Source organism: Peromyscus eremicus, chromosome 12 (genome assembly GCF_949786415.1).
Source record: "Peromyscus eremicus chromosome 12, PerEre_H2_v1, whole genome shotgun sequence".
NCBI lineage: Eukaryota > Metazoa > Chordata > Mammalia > Rodentia > Cricetidae > Peromyscus > Peromyscus eremicus.
The window spans coordinates 58,546,307-58,569,062 of record NC_081428.1 but is presented as its reverse complement, the minus strand read 5'-3'; the positions used below and the strand labels follow the sequence as shown (position 1 = coordinate 58,569,062).

The following is a 22,756-nucleotide window of genomic DNA, read 5'->3' as shown; positions in this document are numbered from 1 at the left end:
GTGTTGACTAGAAATAATAGGATTTGCGGCACTGAGATACATAATACACAGTCCTTCCCTTCCGCAACCACTCTGGCTGCCCTATGAAGTTTTCACTACTCAGAAAAGTTGCAGTGCGTGAGTAGCACACTTGTTTGCTGGAGAGGAGGCCACACAGTTGACATGGGCGACTGGCCACACCTCAGGCGTGCTGAAGAGTTGTTGACTGGTACAACGCATCCACTTGGAATGCCTTGACGTGATTAGCTATTTTAGGTTATATTTTTAAAGCATTATTCTGTACTTGGTGTTAAAAGTAGAATTAACCATTAATTAAAGTGTTCCTCTTCAGAAGTCTTATTATAACAGATTTTATACAGCACCATCTAATCCTTCACATCTCTTCCCTCTGCCTTCTCTCTCCTCCCTAAATGGGAAGTGGTGGTGGTGGTGGTGGTGGTGACATTGCATGTCCACAGTGACTAGCTTCCTGTCACCGTCAGAACTCTGTCTTCTATTTCACTTTACAAAGGATGGCGACAAGTTAGCGGAGCTGAGCCTGGCTGAGGACGGATTGTTTTCTTCTCTTTATCAGGCTCTTCCTTCCGTTCTTGCTGCTAAGGGAGGAGACTGGTTAGAACGGGAAAAGATGTGATGTGATGCGGAGGTGGCTGAAGACAGGTGTGAAATCTGAGGGCCTTGCATTTCTCACTTCACAATTCAGGGCCTCCGAAGACACTAGGCAATCCCAGAACCCTCCTCCAAGACCAAGGTAAGTTGGAGCAGAGCCTTCAACTTGAATTTACAGTGAGAGGGGCATCTGTAGGCATGTGATGGCGCATAGGGGTGGGCGGAAGTCAGTACTGCCCAGCCTTTCCACCTGGGCTACCAGGAGCTGGCTTACACCAGCACAGAGAAGGAGCTGTGCGCAGCTGGCTGGCAATGGAGTTGCTGTTTTATGTGAGGCAAGAGAGGGGGAGCAGACAGCAAAAAGTGCTGCTGCTCTGGAAGCTTGGGGAAGGTTTGGTTCTGTGTGAGAGGAGCTATGGAACCATGTGCAGTCAAGTGTCCCAGTGTCCCAGGCCCAGCACAGCAAATTTTATGACCTAGTGAAAGACAGGTCCAAGAGCCGTCCAATGAGTATGTTTTTAAAAAATCCATTATTTATAGAAAGAAATAGGTATTGGCAAAATGCTGTCCAAACAAATACAATGACTTCATTTAGAATTGAGTATATTACAATCTAAATTAAAACACAAGGATCAATTCAGAAATCACGCACAGATCCGAAACCTTCAACGTTACACACCGTTCTTCATAAATGGGGGTCATTTAAATACAGTCTAGCCTGGCCTACAACAGTGCTCGCTGGACACTTGTGCTATCTCAGGCTGCTGCAGACACACATGCTGCGCGCGGCTCTCATTTAATCTTTAACAAAGCGCCAAATCATAATGGAATAACATTTTTCCCACGACAGTTAATGCAACCCCATCAGGCATTTAGTCCCCTTGCTGCTGTGACTGACAGAAATAAGGGCAAGTGGGGATGCGGCAGTGCCTGTGCCCAAAGACAGCGAAAGGCTTCCAACCTGATTAAAAATAAGGAGTCATATAAGAAATGGCTTTATTAGAAAAACATGTAGTGTACATGTGAATAACTTCTATCACTGGTATACAGCTCAGCTATTTTGTAATTAAAATCTGATACAGGGTTCAAACGTCTTTAGAAGTTAGTGGCGTTTCTCCTATTCTTCTGTCGTGTGCCTGGGAGGAGCCATCTTCAGGGGACCCATACCCTTGCTTCTTCTCGGAACTCAGCTCATCAGCAGGTTAGCACTGGTACAACACACACAAGGGGTTACTCATGCGGGCAGTGCATCCCGTGTGAGGTCACACCTCTACTCCAACCAGAGTTTAGCACAGGTGTGCTGTCCACAGCGTTTTCCAATCCCCAGACACTCAAGTCTTGCATTGTTATTACCTAGTAGTCATTAAATTAACGCGAGATTCTGTAACCTAACAAGACCTCTGGAAGAAGTGTCTTCTCCTCGTCTCCCATGAGCTGTGCAATTCCAAGCCAGCGTGCGGTGCTGACATCCAGTCCCTTTGAAGTCCCGAGAGCCTACGGCATTAAACCGAGACGACCACATCAAGGTAGAGTCTGTCATAGGATTCCCTGAAGCACAGAATGAGGAGAAGACTGAGCAGACACGACCCCGGAAGGCACCAGTTGAACCAAGACAACTCTGTAAGTTCAGAAAACAAAAAACAACAGTTTTAAGTATTTTTGCATCACCTGCGTCCGCTCTGCATTCCAAAGGACGTAAACAAAGGCACCGGAAGCCAGTTCACTACACATTGACAGCCTGGAGGCTAAGTGATGTGTGTAATGTATTACCAGACTTCCATGTGGAATATTTAATCAATGTTGTTAACAACTTTTCATCAATTTAATACACCTTGACTCTGGTTGCAAAATCAATCTATGAGTTGAAAGGGAAAAAAATTGATCACTTTAAGTGTTAGCTTGTTAATTGTTTTTTAAGTGCCCTCTATCACCGTCATTTTCTGTCTGTTTAGAAATACCTGGTGGGTTTAGATAAAGAGAAAAATTGCCTCATTTTATTTTATTTATATGGACACACACACACACACACACACACACACACACACACACACACACAAGTGTAAGTGTACACACAGCCAGAGGACAGAGAAAGGTGTCGGTGTCCTTCTCTACCACACTCTGCCTTATTCCCTTGAGATAAGGCCTCTCACTGAACCTGGAGCTCATGAGGTTTTTGCTTTACCAGCTCCACTGGTGGTCAGCAAACCTCAGCAATCTCCTGTCTCTGCCCTCGCCAATGCAGGAGTTACAGATGCGTGTGACCATGCCGAGCGTTTCACACGGGTGCTGAGAATCAAGTCAGGTCCTCGTGTTTGCACAGCGGCCTGCTGAGCTCTCTCCCACCTCCTCAACTGACTTTGAAGATAACAGTTTTATAGTTCTTGATGGAAATATGTACTTCCCAACAAAAATATTAAACAGTAACCACTGCAAAATGAATTAGAATACATGGAAAATAAGGTAAGACATTAAAGAATTAATCATCTCTACTCCAAGAGAGACCACTGCACTTATCTTTTCTAGATTTTCCCCACAGTCACGGACTATGCCAATCATTGGGAAACCTGCAAAAGTCATCCAAGCAGGTGATTTGACTCTTATCTGATTTAATGGCATCAAGGATCAGCTTAAAGAAATACTTTCGTGAACTAGGACTAACAGGACATTCCCAGGCATTTGCTGTCACTCAACTGTGACTGCCCCTGGCTGTCCCTCCCTCTGCCCCCACCCTACCTGGCCACCAATCCCAGGCTTGGGAGAGAGCATCTTCTTGGCATAAAGAACTTGTCAATGGTGGTTGGGGACAACTTCTCTAGACTAATATCACCAGTTCTAATGGAAAAAAGTGAGTGTGATTTTTTTCCTTCTTCCCTCCTCTCCACAGGTTTACACTCTCCCTTTGTCTTCCTTAAAGCGCTATGCTGCCTCGGGCTCAGAGTCATCCTAGAACGCTCACACCACAGCTTTAGTTGACCCACAACTCTCAGAGCCTGAGAGAGCAACCCACGCTGGATGGCATCAGGAAACCGGCAGGGAAAGCAGGTGCTACGGTGACTTTTTCTCTACTGTGCTCACAAGGCCGCTTCCTCATCTCTCAACGACTGCGCCAAAGACAGACCCGCTGCCCACAGTGTAGGCAGATGTGGACTCCTCCATCACTCTCTGCCAGCGGTCCTTCTGCGCTCGACCTGGATTTCATGGAACTAAACACTGGGAGAAAGCGGGCCCCCACCATCCTGCCTTCACTCTCACGGTCTGCTTTTAGATTTAACATATATAAATATATTTTATATTTAAGCTGGTGATAATTTTACTAGGCAAGATGAAGCAGTTAGAGGAGGGACTGAACATCGGAGCACAGGCTGGACTAACAGCGAGCTCTCTAGATCGAAGGCCACACTGTAAGCACCAGATAAAAGGAGGCTGACACCCGACCATGTGGTTCACAAGAGCATCTTCTAAATCTTAGTGACTTTAAATCATGGGAAGTGAAAACAACACACGCCATGACTGACTTGGCCTTGGCTCCCTCTGAGGCATGGAATTTGTCCAATACTGCCAAAGTTGAACATTTATTTCATTAGAGGGTGAAATTATTCCTTCTGTCTAGGTTCAGATGTCTGTTTCATTACCGTGTCTCTCCGAAAAGTCAAATTCACTTTAAGGAAATTCACTTGGTTCAACAAACAGCAAGTGTTCTTTAAAAACACTTCCCTTTTCAGAAAGCAAGAGATCAGAGGCAGGGGAGTACCTGCATCTCCCTGCTGAAGACTATTCATGGAAACCACAGCTGGGGGTGCGGGGCAGGGAGAGACCCCCTTAAACATTTAATCTGTCTAAGTTGCCGAGCCAACAAACCACGGCCTTCTGTACTTGGTATCACAGAATACAAGCGAATGGTGCCAGTCCACCAAGACGTCCGCATTCTCAACTCTTTTGTCTGTTTGGCTGAGCGTTTCCTGCAGTCCTTCCCATTCCCTTCCCCTGGAACAAACAGAAATCCATGCCGGAAGGCAGGACTACACAAGACACCCCTGCATGAGCTGCTTGCCAATGTCTACCACACTGCAGCCTCATCCTCAAAGCCAATCTTCAGCTCCGCATGGTCTCTGCACAGGTCCTCTGCACTGGCTGTGTACAGCATGTCAACCCTGCACAGCAACTCTGCACTGGCTGTGTACAGCATGTCAACCCTGCACGTGTCCTCTGCACTGGCTGTGTACCGTATGCCAACCCTGCACAGGTCCTCTGCACTGGCCCTGTGCAGCAGGCCAACCCTGCACAGCACCTCTGCACTGGCCCTGTGCAGCAGGCCAACCCTGCACAGCACCTCTGCACTGGCCCTGTGCAGCAGGCCAACCCTGCACAGCACCTCTGCACTGGCTGTGTACAGCACGTCAACCCTGCACAGCAACTCTGCACTGGCTGTGTACAGCACGTCAACCCTGCACAACACCTCTGCACTGGCCATGCACAGCATATCAACCCTACACAGCACCTCTGCACTGGCCATGCATAGCACGTCAACCCTGCACAGCACCTCTGCACTGGCCCTGTGCAGCAGACCAACCCTGCACAGCACCTCTGCACTGGCCCTGTGCAGCAGACCAACCCTGCACAGCACCTCTGCACTGGCCCTGTGCAGCACACCAACCCTGCACAGCACCTCTGCACTGGCCCTGTGCAGCACACCAACCCTGCACAGCACCTCTGCACTGGCCCTGTGCAGCACACCAACCCTGCACAGCACCTCTGCACTGGCCCTGTGCAGCACACCAACCCTGCACAGCACCTCTGCACTGGCCCTGTGCAGCACACCAACCCTGCACAGCACCTCTGCACTGGCCCTGTGCAGCACACCAACCCTGCACAGCACCTCTGCACTGGCCCTGTGCAGCAGGCCAACCCTGCACAGCACCTCTGCACTGGCCCTGTGCAGCAAGCCAACCCTGCACAGCACCTCTGCACTGGCCCTCTGCAGCAGGCCAACCCTGCACAGCACCTCTGCACTGGCCCTCTGCAGCAGGCCAACCCTGCACAGCACCTCTGCACTGGCCCTCTGCAGCAGGCCAACCCTGCACAGCACCTCGGCACTGGCCCTGTGCAGCACATCAACCCTGCACAGCACCTCAGCACTGTTTGCTCATCCTCTCTCCTCCTTCCAAACCTGCTGACCCTTCCTTCCTCTCTTAGTGTCTACACTTTGCCTACAGTTTGATCACCTACAGCTACCATCTCCAGAACCTCTAGAGGCACCCCAGATGTTGGATCAACGGCCTGCCCCCTCCAATCCACAGGGATTACCCCCACAGACCCCACACTACAGCACTTTCCTGAGGTGGAACATCATCACTCCTCACCAGTCCATATCTGCTAGACCTCCCTTTGTTCTCCCAGTAAGCATAAGCCAACGTGCCCATCTCAGCTAGGTCCCGAACCTGCTGAGTGACTGACACTGTACCGTCAAATTCAATCAGCCACTTCAAAATCTTTATGCATTCAGACAAAACTCACTGCTGAGCTTAGAAACAAAAACTAACAGAGAAAACAAACTTCAGACTAAAAGAGAATGCGTTTCAGAGTCCATGGAAGACAGCAGCATCCCAAATTGATTTTTTTTTCCTGTGATGTTATTAGAATACGGCATCACTGCACTGTCACAACTCACTGAGGGTCTCAGAGCAAACATCCCCTTACAGTAGGGAAGAATAACTTCCTTCTCAGAAACTGACCTTGACACCCCCACGTCAGAAAACTGCTGAAACATTTCTGACATGGTTCCATGCACCAAGGCACCACTGAAAGGGTCTACGGCGCAGAGCTCCACACAAGCCAGTGGCCTTGATCCGGATGCAACCAGAGGTGGAACCCATCCTTAGGCAAGGCATTCTGATCCAACGTGTTCATGTGGGAGAGAGTTGCACAGCCTTGAAAAATTACTCGACACAGTTGCCAGACAGCTCAGTGTGGGTGGGAAAGAACCTCGTCAAGGAAGCAGCGTACTTCTTTGAGAGGAATGCTAAAAACCACAGCTCTTTACAATGCTCAAAACCCAGGCTTCAGCCAGGCATGGGGACGCTTATCTGTCGGTGTAGGTACTTGGGAGGGAGAGCAGGAGGACGACTAGGGTTCTGGAGTCTGAGACTAAGTCTGGGCAATACAGTGAAATTGTTATGTCAAAATGTATGAATGAATGAATGAATCATTGAAACCCAGGCTTTCTTGAAAAAAAAACTGAACTCAGGACTTACAAGAGGACAATGACAGTTGAACCTTCACATCTACTTCCCAGATGATTTTGCATCTTAAAGTTTCTGGATTTCCATTTCTATACTTGCTTTATGGAGGCTCATCAAGTCTATTATACAAAATGTTTAAGGCACTGGGCCACAGCACTAGGGGTGATCGGAGGAAACCGTTTCATAGAATTTGTAGATTTTCAGCTTCTCCTAAAGTCCCAAAGCACACAGCACTCTGCTGCAGGATTTACAGGGTAGTGTCAGCTAACTGTATGTGAAGGATTTCAATGAGGGTCACACTAAGTAACCTGTGCTCGGGCTCTTCACACACTCACAGGGCTCACTCCTCTAGGACAGAAGCACTCATTCACAATGCAGCATCAATGAGTCAATTACCAAGAAAGAACAACACAGGCCTCTGGGGTGTGCACACTGTGCTCTCTCGCACCTACCCACACATCCACGACCCACACACCAGCATTTGCTCAGTTTCTGTCTGGAAATCATTTTGGTGGATTAAAATTAATTAGTACAAAGGTTTCATTTGCTCACAGCAGCCAAGAGGTTAGGCAGAAACCCTGCACCAGCTGTTCAGATATGTGTAAGAACACATGTCAGCAAATGACTAACAAAAGGACGGTGTTTTCCTCCCGGTCAGATACATTCCTGGTAGGACAGGGGTTAGCAGGTACCATCATTAGGGCAGGGGTTAGCAGGTACCATCACTAGGACAGGGGTTAGCAGGTACCATCACTAGGACAGGGGTTAGCAGGTACCATCATTATGACAGGGGTTAGCAGGTACCATCATTAGGAAAGGGGTTAGCAGGTACCATCACTAGGACAGGGGTTAGCAGGTACCATCATTAGGGCAGGGGTTAGCAGGTACCATCACTAGGACAGGGGTTAGCGGGTACCATCACTAGGACAGGGGTTAGCAGGTACCATCATTAGGACAGGGGTTAGCAGGTACCATCACTAGGACAGGGGTTAGCAGGTACCATCATTAGGAAAGGGGTTAGCAGGTACCATCACTAGGACAGGGGTTAGCAGGTACCATCACTAGGACAGGGGTTAGCAGGTACCATCATTAGGGCAGGGGTTAGCAGTCACCATCACTAGGACAGGGGTTAGCAGGTACCATCATTAGGACAGGGGTTAGCGGGTACCATCACTAGGACAGGGGTTAGCAGGTACCATCATTAGGACAGGGGTTAGCAGGTACCATCACTAGGACAGGGGTTAACAGGTACCATCATTAGGAAAGGGGTTAGCAGGTACCATCACTAGGACAGGGGTTAGCAGGTACCATCATTAGGAAAGGGGTTAGCAGGTACCATCACTAGGACAGGGGTTAGCAGGTACCATCACCAGAGCAAAGGTTAGCAGAAATGGTGCTCAGTGTTTTTCTGGTCACTTATAAACAGGTGGCATGAGAGGTCCAGATAAATCGTGCCAGGTGACAATTCCTGCACATATATCAAAATCTCCTCCTTGACCTAGAAGAGTGATGGACACTAAACACTCAGCACTCTTCTGTAGTAAGACAGTACTGAGGTGTGAACATGGACTGCAGTGAGGCAGTGCTGAGGTGTGAACATGGACTGCAGTAGACAGTGCTGAGGTGAGAACATGGACTGCAGTAGACAGTGCTGAGGTGTGAGAACATGGACTGCAGTGAGGCAGTGCTGAGGTGAGAACATGGAGTGCAGTGAGGCAGTGCTGAGGTGAGAACATGGAGTGCAGTGAGGCAGTGCTGAGGTGTGAACATGGACTGCAGTGAGGCAGTGCTGAGGTGAGAAGATGGACTGCAGTGAGGCAGTGCTGAGGTGTGTGAACATGGACTGTACTGAGGCAGTGCTGGGGTGTGAACATGGACTACAGTAGACAGTGCTGAGGTGTGAGAACATGGACTGCAGTAGACAGTGCTGAGGTGAGAAGATGGACTGCAGGAGACAGTGCTGGGGTGTGAACATGGACTGCAGTAGACAGTGCTGAGGTGTGTGAACATGGACTGCAATGAGGCAGTGCTGAGGTGAGAACATGGACTGCAGTGAGGCAGTGCTGAGGTGTGAACATGGACTGCAGTGAGGCAGTGCTGAGGTGTGAACATGGACTACAATGAGGCAGTGCTGAGGTATGAACATGGACTGCAGTAGACAGTGCTGAGGTGTGAACATGGACTGCAGTGAGGCAGTGCTGAGGTGAGAACATGGAGTGCAGTGAGGCAGTGCTGAGGTGAGAACATGGAGTGCAGTGAGGCAGTGCTGAGGTGAGAACATGGAGTGCAGTGAGGCAGTGCTGAGGTGAGAACATGGAGTGCAGTGAGGCAGTGCTGAGGTGTGAACATGGACTGCAGTGAGACAGTGCTGAGGTATGAACATGGACTGCAGTAGACAGTGCTGAGGTGAGAACATAGACTGCAATGAGGCAGTGCTGAGGTGTGAGAACATGGACTACAGTGAGGCAGTGCTGAGGTGTGAACAAGGACTGCAGTGAGGCAGTGCTGAGGTGAGAACATGGACTGCAGTAGACAGTGCTGAGGTGTCAGAACATGGACTGCAGTAGACAGTGCTGAGGTGTGAACATGGAGTGCAGTGAGGCAGTGCTGAGGTGTGAACAAGGACTGCAGTAGACAGTGCAGAGATGTGAGAACATGACTGAGCCTTCAAGGGCCATGTACTGGGAGCATAGCCCCAGTGTGTGTTGGACTTTGAGAGGTGGGATCTAGTGGGAAGTTATAACTGCCCATCCTTTGTCCTTGTCTTGTCTTGTCATCTTGCCCTGTGATCTCTCTCCCCATACCCTATGAAATCTCATCAGAGTGATACATCGTCATGCACAGACCCTCCAAAACAATGAGTCAAATAAAACTTTTCTAAACCAAGGACCCAGCCTCCAGTAGTAGTGGGAAACTGAGGACAAGAAGCCGTTTTTAGAGGGTTGCTGTTATCAGGGCCTTCTTTGCTTCACACTGATCAATATGTATCTGTTACAGACTAGAGACCAAGAAAACAGATTCCCTGGGGAATAACACCATGCGACATCAACTGCTGTTTTTAAACACCTGAGAAAAAACTCTATTTCTAGTTGACAGGAAAAACCATGTTCTGCTAGGCTGCACAGACCACTTAGTAAACCCGGGCCCGTCAGCTGGAAAATTGTCTCTGTCATGCTAGGGGTCCATGCTAGCTCAGAGGCTTTGCCATGCAAAGAGGTGACAGCCCCTTCCTTTCCACTGTGACACACTGAAATGAGTCGAAGCTGTAACACAGCAGTTGCAAGGCTCTGTGGAGAAAGTAAATGTCCTTTCTGGTGTTCTTCTGACCGGAAATGAAGAGAAGCCTACGACTACCCAGAGTTCCTCCCCTTGACAGTATACTGAGCCCAAACCAGACGTGGTATGCCCAGTCTTTTATACGTGACACTGACTGACAGCGACCACCTAGTTTGTCGTTAATCACATTATGAAAATCATTTTCCCAATGATTTTCCAGTTAGGAGAAGTTCAGCTGTTGTGATTTTGCTTCGTTGCTTTGAAAATGTTCAAAGTGTATTTTTTGGCCGTAGAGGTTAACACGGTTATTATTTCAATTACAGGCTTGTCAGGAAGTTCCCTACAAACAACATGGCCTCCTGGAGTCTCCTGTCTTAGAGAACAGCTCAGCTTATTGACTTCCTCTCATTTGTCCCCACGGCTTTGAGCCACATCCACACCCCTGACACCAATTTACACTCTGTGCTCAGAGAGCGGAGTCTGCGTGCATTTTAAAAGTAGTATTACCGTGACTTTCAATGTGAACTCGAGGGTTGGAATCACCTGGAAGCGGGTGGGCTGGGAAGACATGAAAATAAATGACGGTGCTCCCAGCCCAGGTGAATTCAAGCACTCTGGGGATGGGGTGCCCGGGGGCACACTTACAAAACAAACAAACCCAACTGTGGTTATCATTTCCTGGCATGTGAATGCTTCATAAAGTAACAGGCTTTAGTGAGAATTCTCCACGCAGGTCCCCTATCCATCACTTCCACAAACCTGTCTCACAACACAGATAGCAAATAAAAAAAAATCAAATTCTTACCTGTATGGTAAAACGTGAGAAAAAATAAAAGCACTCCCATGAACATGTTACTTAAGAAAGTGACAACGCCACAGGTAATTCCTTCTGGAACGGGGTAGACTGTTTCCACAAAGAGCTCAAAAAATATAGGAACGCTGCTGTTCAAGAACACGCCCAGGAGGATGCAGGAGGCGTACAGTGTCACTGAAATAAAAACACAGATCTTTAGGTCACGGGAGGCGGCAGGGACGAGTCGGGGCAGGGGGGCTCTGGAGCTGCTTCGGTGGCTGATGGAAGTCTGACAGGCCAGCACACAGCCGTGGTCTCCTCGCTCGGCTTTTCTGCGGTAAGAACAGGTTCCATTGCTGAATGATTACCAGTTTACCTGCTTTCTCTTTCTGTTGGATTATTCCAAAGCACAAAAGCAATTTAGTATTAGAGTTGAATTAAAAATATTCTGGGCCAGCACGATGGCTCAGGGCACCCACCGCCAAGCCTGATTACCTGAGTTCAACCCCCAGAACCCACAAGGTGGGAGGAGAGAACAGGCTCATATAAGCTGTCCTCTGACCTCTACTTGTGTGGTGTGGCACATGCACCACACAATAAATAAATGTAATAAACAATAATAAAACTCCTGATGAAAAGACTCATAAAAAATATACACATATATACTTTTCTCTGAGTCACGGGCAAATGAGGTGAGGGAATAAAACCCAGCAAGGTAATTAACAAATCTTGTCACATTTTACAATTTTAAAGAGAACTTAAAATGCAAGAATAAATGTAAGACACATAAAATGTTATTGACAATTACTCATGCAGAGACTGGTTCACAGTGGCTTCCAGGATCCACATGAGGCACTCACTGTCCTTGCAGAGAACACAGGAGAACTAATCCTCAGCTGGAAGGGAGTTCTGTGTCAGTGTCTTTTGAAATAAGGACTCTCTCCACCCCCAAACACAGACTGAGCCAGCCCTGCTGATGCCTGCCTTAAATTGCAACACCAGGGGCTCTGAGGCAGGAGGATCGCCTGCTCGATGCCAGTCCAGGCTACTTAGATACACTCTCAAAAATAGATAGATAGATAGATAGATAGATAGATAGATAGATAGATAGATAGATAGATAGATGGATGATAGAATTAAAAGGTGTGGAGGGTGGTAGGATCACAGATTAGCAGGTTAGCCTACTAATGTTATTCTGTAGTGAATCCACTGGAAAAGGGTGCATTCTGATGCTTGTATGAACGCCTAGAGAAGAGCACTCCATTCTAAACGTTACCACGGCTCCTGTTCTGCCTACACACTTTCACTAATTCAAGTTCGAAGATGAAACAGGGCCAGTGGAGAAGAGCTATAATATGTACCTATATTTTAATAAAGGTATCTGCTGGCAATAATGCACAGAATACATTCTAAGTTTAAAGTTAAAGAAAAATACTTCTGTTATATTAAGAAAAAAAATTGCTAGCCAGGCGGTAGAGGTTAGCACCTTTAAATCCCAGCACTCCAGAGGCAGAGGACAAGTGGATCTCTGTGAGTTCGAGGCTAGTCTGGTCTACAGAGATAGTTCCAGGACAGCCAGGGGCTACACAAAGAAAACCTTGTCTTGAAAAAATCAAAATTATTTATTTATTTATTTATTTATTTATTTATTTATTTATTTATTTATTTATTTAAATAAAAAGCACAGAAGCTGCGGAGAGTGGAGGCCTAACCCAAATCTCTCACACCCCACCCCTAGATTTTGGCATTTCAAAGCACCAGGACCGACCACAGCCGACTGCAAATCATTACCTGTCTACCGCAGGACCGCAGGGGTAAGAGGACAATGGTGTCCCTGGGTTAGCTTCTCTGACTGCTCCCCCAAAACTATAAAATAGTGTCTTCTAATAATTGTAACTAGCTGGAAACTGCTCTGGCTTCCCTTTATTTCTGTGACATAGACAAATAGGAAGCTAGAGAGGCAAAGAATGACACAAAAGCTAGCCCTACCGCAGGGGGAACAGTGGCCCCGTTCTAGTCACATGAGCAGTCAAGCTGCCCTGTTAGAAAACACGGCAATCATTTTCAAGAGACTCTTTCTTCCTACTGTATGCATCATATCACGATGTCTGTGTGGGTGTGAGTGCCGTGGGGCTCGTGTAGAGGGCAGAGGACTGCTTCTTGGGAGTTGGTTCTCTCCTTCCGCCTTTACATGGGTTTGGGTTTGTCAGGCTTGCCCGGCAAGCTGAGCCATCCTGCTGCTCATGATAGTTTTATTTTTCCCCCAATGAGAGTGTGTGTGTATGTGTGTGTGTGTGTGTGTGTGTGAGAATACACATGCCCAGGGTACCAGAGGTGCTGGATTCCTCTGGAGCTGGAGTTGTAGGTGCTGGGAACTCAACTCAGATCCTCTGCACTCTTAACCACTGGGCTACTTCTCCAGCCCCCCTGCACCCTCACCCCCAAGAGTTTCGTAGAAATAAAGCACAACCTAAGACCCCATGCTCACTATCTATTGGCTGATGTCAATTACATGCACCTTCAGTACCCTCTACTCACATGGGACTCGTGTGACACACTGGGGATGGAATACTACTGGTAGCTTTCATCGTGTATTCAGTTTCCCATGTACAGTCACTTAATGATTGGTCAGTGGTAATCAGGGAAGAAAAGACTACTGACCCAAGAACACATCAGCTAGGGTTTAAAACAAAAAAAGTACTGAAATAAATGACAAAATATTTCCAGCTCGTAGGGACCAGCAAGTACTACTACTGAACACAAGATCGCACACTGGTGGAATTAGATGTTTCAGGAAACATGGTTAGAAATAATCTTCCCATCTCAACATTTTGGCTTATGTCTGTAACCCAGGCCCATGTCTGTAACCCAGGCCCATGTCTGTAAACTCAGGCTCATGTCTGTAAACCCAGCACTCAGGAGTTGGAGACAGAGGATTTGAGTTCAAAGCCAGCCTGGACTCCAAGGAGGGTCTCAAGACTGTTTGGGCTGCAGCGAGATCTTGTTTCAAAACAGAACAAATCAAACTACAACAAGACAAAACAAAGAACCCCCTACCCCCAAAAAAATCTACGTTTATATTTTTGAAGGAGCTCTATCCCTACATGAGATTCTAATCAGGTAAATTAAAGTATAATGACTAAACAATCATGATCAATACAAGAGAATCGACATGGCAAACAAAAATACAATGAGTAGTACATAGTGGAAGGGGACTGGGTATGAGGTCTTGAAAGGAGAGGCTAGAGTCTATTGATTTTTACCAAGCTTGCTACCCAGACACACCTGGGATACACCTGAAGAGCAGCGTTCAGACAAGCCAGGCCTTGTCAGACAACTTCAAGGCCAAGCAGCTCTCTTGGCCCACGCTCATAAGGAGTCTCAAAAGAACTGTCACTGGAAAGGTGTAAATTCTACTGTGGTTAAAAACTACGGATGGCCCCATAGTTCATCTTGTGGTGGGTGATTTGAAATACCTAACTTAAAAAAATGTGCTTACTCTTTGATTTAGCAGTTCTGCTTCTGGGACTCCATGCTCTATCTGTGCAGATATAGACACACACAGGACAGTCACTGAGATGCTGTGTGTAGTATATGCAAAGACTAAAGACAAGCTAAATGGGGTTGGAGAAATGCCCGGAGACTAAGAGCCCGTACTGTCCTTGCAAAGGACCCAAGTTTAGCTATCAGCACTCACATTTGTAATTCCAGCTCCAGGAGATCAGAGCCCCCTTCTGGACAACAGAGGCATATGCACTCACACATGCCCAAACCCAAAGCATATACACATCAATTAGAAAGAGAAAGCTGTGTGTCACCTTTTAACAGCATTCTAATACAAGAACCCTGGGCATGGTGACCCGTGCCTGCAACCCCAGCACTTGATGACACAGGAAGATCTGGAACTCAGGGTCCTCCTGGGCCACACATAAGTTTAAGGCCAGCTGTCTCAACAAAATGAGACAAAAAAACCCAGCAATAAGCCACCACTGACAACAACAACTAAAATAAACTAAACAATCTCCCAAGTTCTTGAAGCAAAGGTATTGCTATATGATCATTAAAAACAAGGGGACATGTATATGTGAATATTGCTGGATATACACATGAAAAGCAGCTGAAAAAAGAGAGATACATACACATTGTAAATGTCTAGAATTTTCCACAACACAGAAGAAACTGGTGATAGAGCTGTCTCTGGAACGGGAGGCGGAGGCACAGTAGAGTGGAAATATGGCACTTCACTTTCTTTTTCTATTGTTTAAATTTTAGGGTTTTTTTGGTGGTGGTGGTTTGTTTTACTATGTGTCTATCTGATCTATTGACTAAGAGGGAAATTTCCTTACAAATAAACACTGACCACCGAGAGGACTTCACTTCCTAGCGTCTGTTCGCTCCATGACTCAGAAACCCCCAGCACTGCCCGTCACCATGTACCAGGATCCTAGCATAAAAGTCCCACTTCACGTATTAGAAACGGGGCTATGTCATGTGTAGAAGAAATGGGTGGTATAACTTCAAGGACCACAAGTGAAAACACAGCTGACTCAGTCTCAGTTCAAATTATTTTCACTTGTGTGCATGTGTTTGTACATGTGGGTGTGTGTGTGTGTGTGTGTGTGTGTGTGTGTGTGTGTGTGTGTGCATGTGCGTGTGCGCATGCACGCCTAGGGAACCAGAAGAGGATGCTAGGCCCCCTGGAGCTGGAGTTTCAGGTGGTTATGGAATGCCCCATGTGGGTGCTGGGAATGGTACCCTGGGGTCTTCTGCAACAGCAGCAGGGCCTCTTACCATCTCATCAATCTCAGTATTTGTTTCTTCCATTACCATAAAAATGATGACTTAAGAGGGCTTAAAAAATAAACAAACACCACTGGATGGATAGGCTGAAATCATTTTCTGCTGGGGAAACTAGAGAAGGAAACAACTGAGACAGGGCAGAGCTGAGTGAGTGCCTTCCAATCAGAACAGGGGAAGACAGCTGTGAGCACAGTGATTCCACACAACGTTCCTGAGCGTTCTGGGGCATGCAGCATGGAAGCGGACTGTTAGAAGTCTGAATCTGATTTCTACTTGAATTTCTGTTCAGCCTTGATATATTCAGTGAGTGAGTGTCATTTATTCAAAGTCAAGCAGACAAGATAATTTCCTGCTCACCACAGAGGGTTCAAACTACACCATCATTAAACATTTCCGTGATTTTTTATAATAGACAAAAATTAGAATAAACTGCCTTTCAATTAAAACGTCAAGGTAATTTAGCAGAACAAACACAAATGAAGCGCTGATGCAGATTTTTTCCAAAAAGCTAATAAGATTTCATGGGTCTGCAGTTTAAGCTGAAAAAAAAAAAATCCTGTATAATACCAAGTACAGTTAAAATGGATGAATGTTAGTCACATAAATTGAATCACGGCCCTGGAAGTACTCATTCCCATGACAAACCAAATAACTAAACTTTAGAGGGAGAAAACTACCTATGAATACATTTTCATCAAGTAAAATACACAATCCCCAAGGTCAGTGGTTCTCAGCCTTCCTAATGATGTGACCCTTCAATACAGTTCCTCCTGTGGTGACCCCCAACCATAAGATCATTCTCCTTGCTACTTCATAACTCTAATTTTGCTACTGTTGTGAATCGTAACATAACTATCTGTGTATTCCAATGGTCTGAGGTGACTCGTGCGAAAGGGCCGTTCAGCCCCAGCGGTCGCGACCCTCAGGTGCAGAACCACTGCACTAGGTCACCAGCAGTTACAAAAGACATTCCCAAGGACCGGGTGTAGCTTAGTTGGCAAAGCGCTGCCTGGCATGTGCAAAGCCCTGGGTTTGATGCCAGCACCGCATAAATCGTGTGCAGCCACGTACACTGTGACCCCAGAGTCTAGAGGTGGAGGCTGGAGGATCAGACGTTCAAGGTCATCCTTGACTATCTAGTGAGTTTGAGGCAAGCCTGGTCTATCTGGGACCCTTTCCATAAAAGACAAGATAAATTCCCAAATCAGGTAAGAACAAGAGCTGCTGCAGTCAGCATCTAATGAGACTCAAGATAGGTTCTATACACCAAATGGGGGCGCACGCCTCGAACCCCAGCACTCGGGTGGCAGAGGCAGGTGAATCTCTGAGCTACAGAATCATTTCCAGGAGAGCCTGGGCTACAGAGAGAAACCCTGTCTTGAAAAACAAAACAAAGAAGATATGGCCAGCAGCAACTTTGTAACTTTGGACTTAGAAGATTTGGTGGCACTTTGTGTCGGCATTCACATGTTACCAAACTTGATCATCTTATCAACTCTCTGGGGCAGGTAAATAACTGTCTTAAATTAAACTAAAGTCTTGAAAAGAAAACAGCAGCAAATCCCTCCTCTTGTTTAGATAACAAGTTAAATTCGCAGTAAAGGGTTAATGACCTAAACGCCTCAGGTGGGAGGCCATTAGCTCCCTCTGTATTTACCGCTTTGAGACTTCAGCGAACTGCCCTGCAGATGGAATCTGCCACCTGAAAGTTCCCCTCTCTGCTCTGTAAACCTCTGAACCCCTGTGCAGTCTCCACTCTCCTGGAGAGACAGCTGCCGGCCACTGTTCTGATTAGAGGACAATTCTGCTTCTGTAGACGATGACCTCCTCTTACTCCCACGCCACCTCCATGCATCCCCATCTAACAGCGTCAATAATACCGTCCAGGCCTACGGGCTGTGGCTTGTTTGCTACCACGCCACCGTGTCGGACTGAAAGCCACCAACAATCGGTACTTTTTATTCAATAGTACTGATGCACATGGCCTAGGCCTCCCATCTGTATTCAGTACCAAGGCTGGAAGTGATTGCACGGAGCCTGATTGACAGAACCGAAGGCAGAGCATCCCAGGGTTACAAATGAAAAGAATTTTCATCATCTATCTGCAGAGTGGGTCAAAATGATTGCTTAAGTATCTTCGAGGGAAACTGAGTCTGAACCTTTCTTCACAAGCACTCTCAGGAGCCTATTGTGGTGGGCTGCGAGGCTACAGCAGTAAACAGACACTGCTGAGGTGACTCCTGCGGTCTCCTGGCTTGGCAGCCATTTCCAGCAGTGTGGAAGGGAATTCCATGCCTGATCACAAGCAGCCATACATACCCGCTTGGTCTCCGGCTGTGCGCACAGCAGGAAGGTGGGTGCACCAGCTATAGGAATGTTTTGTTTTTAATTTAAAAAAATTTAGGAGCTAGAGAGATGGCTCAGAGTTAAGAATGTGTACCGCTCTTGAGTTCTGTCTCTGGCACCCGGGTTCTGACGCACTTACAAATGTTACTATTGTTAAGTCTGCATGAGGAGAACTCTGTAGAATCAGTTCCCTCCCTCCCCTTTAGGTGGGTTTCTCCCCCGCCACCCCCCCATGACAAGTGCCTTTACTTGCTGAGCCATCTCACAGGCCCTACCCTAGCAATGTTTTAAGGAAGACCCTGAAACACTAGGGAAGCTGAGCCAAAGGGACCAGGTCGGTCAGTGGTGTGTTGACATGCCAGACATGGTAGATGCCTCCAGAGGCTGAGGGCCACTAAGTGAGAGGGAGGGGGATGGCTTGCTGTGCAGGCTTGCTGCTGCACAGATTATAAGTCCCCTGTGGGAGATATGCAAGTCGCCATCAGATAAAGGTACATCCGAAAAGCTACAGAAGAGATTCCACTTGAATTTTATCATATTTTTTCTTTGAGATGGGTGTGTGTCAAGGTGCTCAGGTGGCCTTGAACTGGCTATGCAGCCGAGGAAGACCTTGAGCTTCTGACCCTCCTGCCTCCAAGCATAAACCACCACACCCAGAACATGTGAGGCTGGAATGGACCTAGGGCCACATGGACACTAGGCAGGCATTCGACCAACTAAGCAACATCTCCAGCACAAGGCTCATTTACTTCATTGTTTTATTTTTATTATTCTTAATTGTGTGTGTGGTTATGTGCACATGCATGCAGAGTCTTGGGGTCCCCCTGGAGCAGAGTTACAGAAAAGTGTGAGATGCCCTAGGGATGCTGAGGACCAAATTCCAATCCCCCGCAAGAGCACAGTACGTTCCTAACTACTGAGCCGCCTCTCCAGCCCCAAGGTTCACTTATTCAATGATATACTGTACCAGATGGGTAAAGTTCAGTTAAGCAGATCAGTGACCAATTTTAACTCATGTGGCAAGAAGGTATTTACCAGAATGTAAAAAACAAACTCTTATGGTGCTCCTAGATAGACAAGAGTAACCGAGATTTGTTTACAGTTTTATTAAGAAATAAAAAAGCAGGCTGGAGAGATGGCTCAGCCATTAGGAGCATTGGCTGCTCTTCCATAGGTCCCGAGTTCAATTCCCAGCAACCACATGGTGGCTCACAACCATCTATAATGGGATCTGATACCCTCTTCTGGCATTCAGGCATACATACAGACAGAGCATTCATACCTTTAAAAAAATACATAAATAAATAAAATTGAAAAAAATAAAAGGAAAGAAGAGAGCCAGGCAGTGCTCTGGCACACGTCTTTAATCCTGGCACTCAGGAGGCAGAGGCAGGTGGATCTCTGTGAGTTTGAGGCCAGCCTGGGCTACAAAGTGAGTTCCAGGATAGCCAGGGCTACACAAAGAAACCCTGGCCTGAAAAAAACAAAGGGAAAAAAAAGAAAGAAAGAAAATAAGATATAAACATGTAAAACAAAGAAAATGTATTATGAATTACCTTAAGAGAGTTGGGAAATTTCTCTAAAGTGTAGGTTTAGGATATGAATACACTTTATAAATAGGTTTTCTTATGGTGCACACTGACAGAACTTTTATTTCAGGATAAAGCTGGGAAAGACGGTTGGCAATTACTAGATTACACCTTTACTAGAGCTGTCCCTGTTTCCCTGTCTGAAGGAAACTTGTAAATAACAACTCCTCCTTTGGAAATAAAGACACGTGGAAAAGAAACAGCGGGCAGTACATGGGAATACCCGCAATGCTGTCTACATACTTTTCTCCCCACAGATTTGGAGCAGGCTGAACATACAGAACAAAACACCTCCACAGGGGCTGGAGAGATAGCTCAGGGCCTAACAGCATGTACTGCTCTTGTAAGGACCTGAATTCGATCCCCAAGACCCATGAAGGATGGCTAACAACCGTCTATAATTCCAGAACCCTCCGGTCTCCGTGGACACTTGCACTCACACACACATACCCATATACACATAAAAATCAATCCTGAGAACAAAAAACAAAAACGCATTCAGACAGACAGACAGACACACTTTACAGCCCAGATGAGCAATGAACTTATGACCCTCCTTCCTGCTCCAGCCTCCCAAGTAGCTGGGTTCTAGGTGTGTGTCACCAGGCCTGGCTCTCTGATTCTCCATTACTGAGCTGCGACTCTTTCTCCCTACAAAGTAACTGCTGCAGCCCTGATAATCTCCGAAAAATTTAGCATGTGGTCCATGAGACTGGCCCAGATGAGGATGGGAATCCGGGGTACGATCTCATTAGCGACTATGATTTCCTTCAGTGCTGTTAATTTGCAGACATCCTTGTTTAGCCTCTTTGCTGGCATACTTTAGTCCCATAAAAATTGACTGTTCGCTATGTTTACAGTTCTGTATGGCTGAAAGGCAAAGTAATTATCTTGCAGAAATGAAGCACAACAAATAATCCTTGAAAGAGTGGGCTTGGAGACTGGTCGTGAAACGATACCAGCATGTAGGTTTATCAGACACTTTCCAGATCCACCAAATTATTTACGGGTCTGAAGAAGGCAGTGTACTATTAAATCATGAGCGCTGACTGACTGCCTTCCTCCCGCCAGAAACACAATTCTGCCCAAGACTTATTTCTCTTGAACATTTCCACAAATAAATATTACATGATCTTCTTCAGTAGATCCTTTGAGCATTTTATTACTTTAAGAAATCAGTTTTAAAGCATCCTTTGTGTGTGCACATGGGTGTTTGTGTCACAGTGCATATGTGGGTGTCTGAGGACAACTTGGGGGTTAGTCTTCCCGTTCCATCTACTGGAGACAGGCGTAGGCCAGGAGAGCTGGCCCTGAGTTTCCAGGGCTTCTCCTGCCTCTGCCTCCCCACTCGGCTGTGGAGCACAGGGTTACAGACCTACACAGCTGCCCTAGGCTCCTTTACCTGGGTTCTGGGGGTTCAAATCTGGGTTCTCACACTATTGTGGCATGTTTTCTACACTGAGCCACCTTCCAGCTCTTACAACTGTTATGCCCAGAAGCTTCACAAGTCCACTCTTTTAATTCATATTCTACCTTCCTTTTCTGAGCTGTTACTAATGACCATGAGTAAGAGTCACTTTTGAGCAACAAAACTGAAAAGATTACGTCATTCTTTTCTGTCTTACTTCCTGAAAGCTTCAAATTACCTATTTCTTTAAAAATGTTTAAAAATCATATTCATTACTCTATGAGGGGCCATGGGTATGCTTTTAATTTCTGCATGCTGTTAAAATGGGGCATAGTTGGAGGGGCAATGTGTACGCTTTTACTTTTTGTGTGTTATTAAAATAGGAATAATTATCTTAATAAAGACAAAACGCATGGAAATGAAGCAGCTTACTCCCTGGTCTACATGTCACATGCCTTTCAGCAGCTGGGAATGCTTCCTTTCTTGAGCCAACACTGAAGCTAACCTGTGGTCTGCTATTGCTCTAAGGGGCGTCTATCCAGCAGGACACCTTCCCTCCAGCTTCACCCCGGACATGCTAGGTAGCACCATCACACCCATTCTAGTAAGCTGAGATGAAATTAGATGAATAATCGCTCCCAAGGCAACTTCTGTCAAACAGTCAAATTATATTGTTTCAGCAAACTCAACGCCAAAGTGCTAACGTTTTTCAAAGTGCCATTTTCCAAGCATTCATCTGTTCAGTAAAAAATGACTGTGTGAGTTGTATCTAACAGGGCTAGATCTCATTCTCAGGTCAGGTGAATAATGTGCTTGCATCGTTTTGTTTATAGCAAAAGCCTCAAGATTTTGAAGCTCATGTTATCTAGTCATGAAGTTATTTATTTGTCCCATTGTAAATACTTCAGTTAATTAATAATGGAATTTTAAATACTAAGTTTTCCTAAGAGGAAAAAAATGCATACTGCTGACAGCCTCCCAGAGGACGTGTGTAAGCAAGTGCATATATCAACCCTTGTGCCTTCAGAGACAATGCCGTGACCCAGTTTTCCTCTGCAGAGATGGCTACACAGTATCACGAGGGGTAGACTACAGGAAGACTAATAGGGGTTGTCGTGAAACAGCAGGGAGAGAAAACTTAACTGGCCTTTAGCTTTATGTCCACAGTTCCGTGTGCACTAGGCACTGGTTAGTGACGGGGATGCTCTGAGGAAAACGCTATTAGATGATGCTGCTCCTCCTGGAACAGCGGAGTGTACAAACACAAAGACGGTCGAGCTGCGGGGCAAACGGTCTCAAGGAACCAGAGTTACAGATGCTGCCTGTTCTGACCACAACACTGCTTTGTAGCGTGACTGTTTCACATACTTTTCACGGAGATTCTCCTGACTCATAAAACCCATAAGAGAAAGACTAAGCATGCTAGGCAAGAGGACGACACGTCTCCTGACTAAGAATGACCACTAAAAAGAAACACGAATTTGCCATTACTGACTTCAAATATTGACCTCAAGGTCTAGATGGGTCCATAATTAGATTCTGTAGTAAATTCCCCTTCATGGAACCTCTCTGACTGAAAAGGAATTAGGTCAGATTTTTACAAAGGCAGAGGGAGTATCTGTGATAGATTTATTAAAATTCCCATTGTTCCATTAAAACGTGCCCCTTTGCTTCCCAGCAGCTTGTGCTGAATGAC

At 46.4% G+C, this 22,756-nt stretch overlaps 1 protein-coding gene across 1 annotated transcript in view; it reads right to left on the bottom strand.

Moving 5' to 3' along the window:
• Positions 1-1,120: 1,120 nt before the first annotated feature.
• Positions 1,121-22,756, bottom strand: part of Slc49a4 (solute carrier family 49 member 4) — a 78,096-nt gene continuing 56,460 nt past the window's right edge. Inside the window, exons 8-9 of the mRNA XM_059277375.1 lie at positions 10,930-11,112; positions 1,121-2,227 (exon numbers count right to left, since the gene is read on the bottom strand). Of these exons, the coding sequence (XP_059133358.1) occupies positions 2,112-2,227; positions 10,930-11,112 (299 nt within the window). The 3' untranslated portion in view covers positions 1,121-2,111. The remainder of the gene's footprint in view (positions 2,228-10,929; positions 11,113-22,756) is intronic.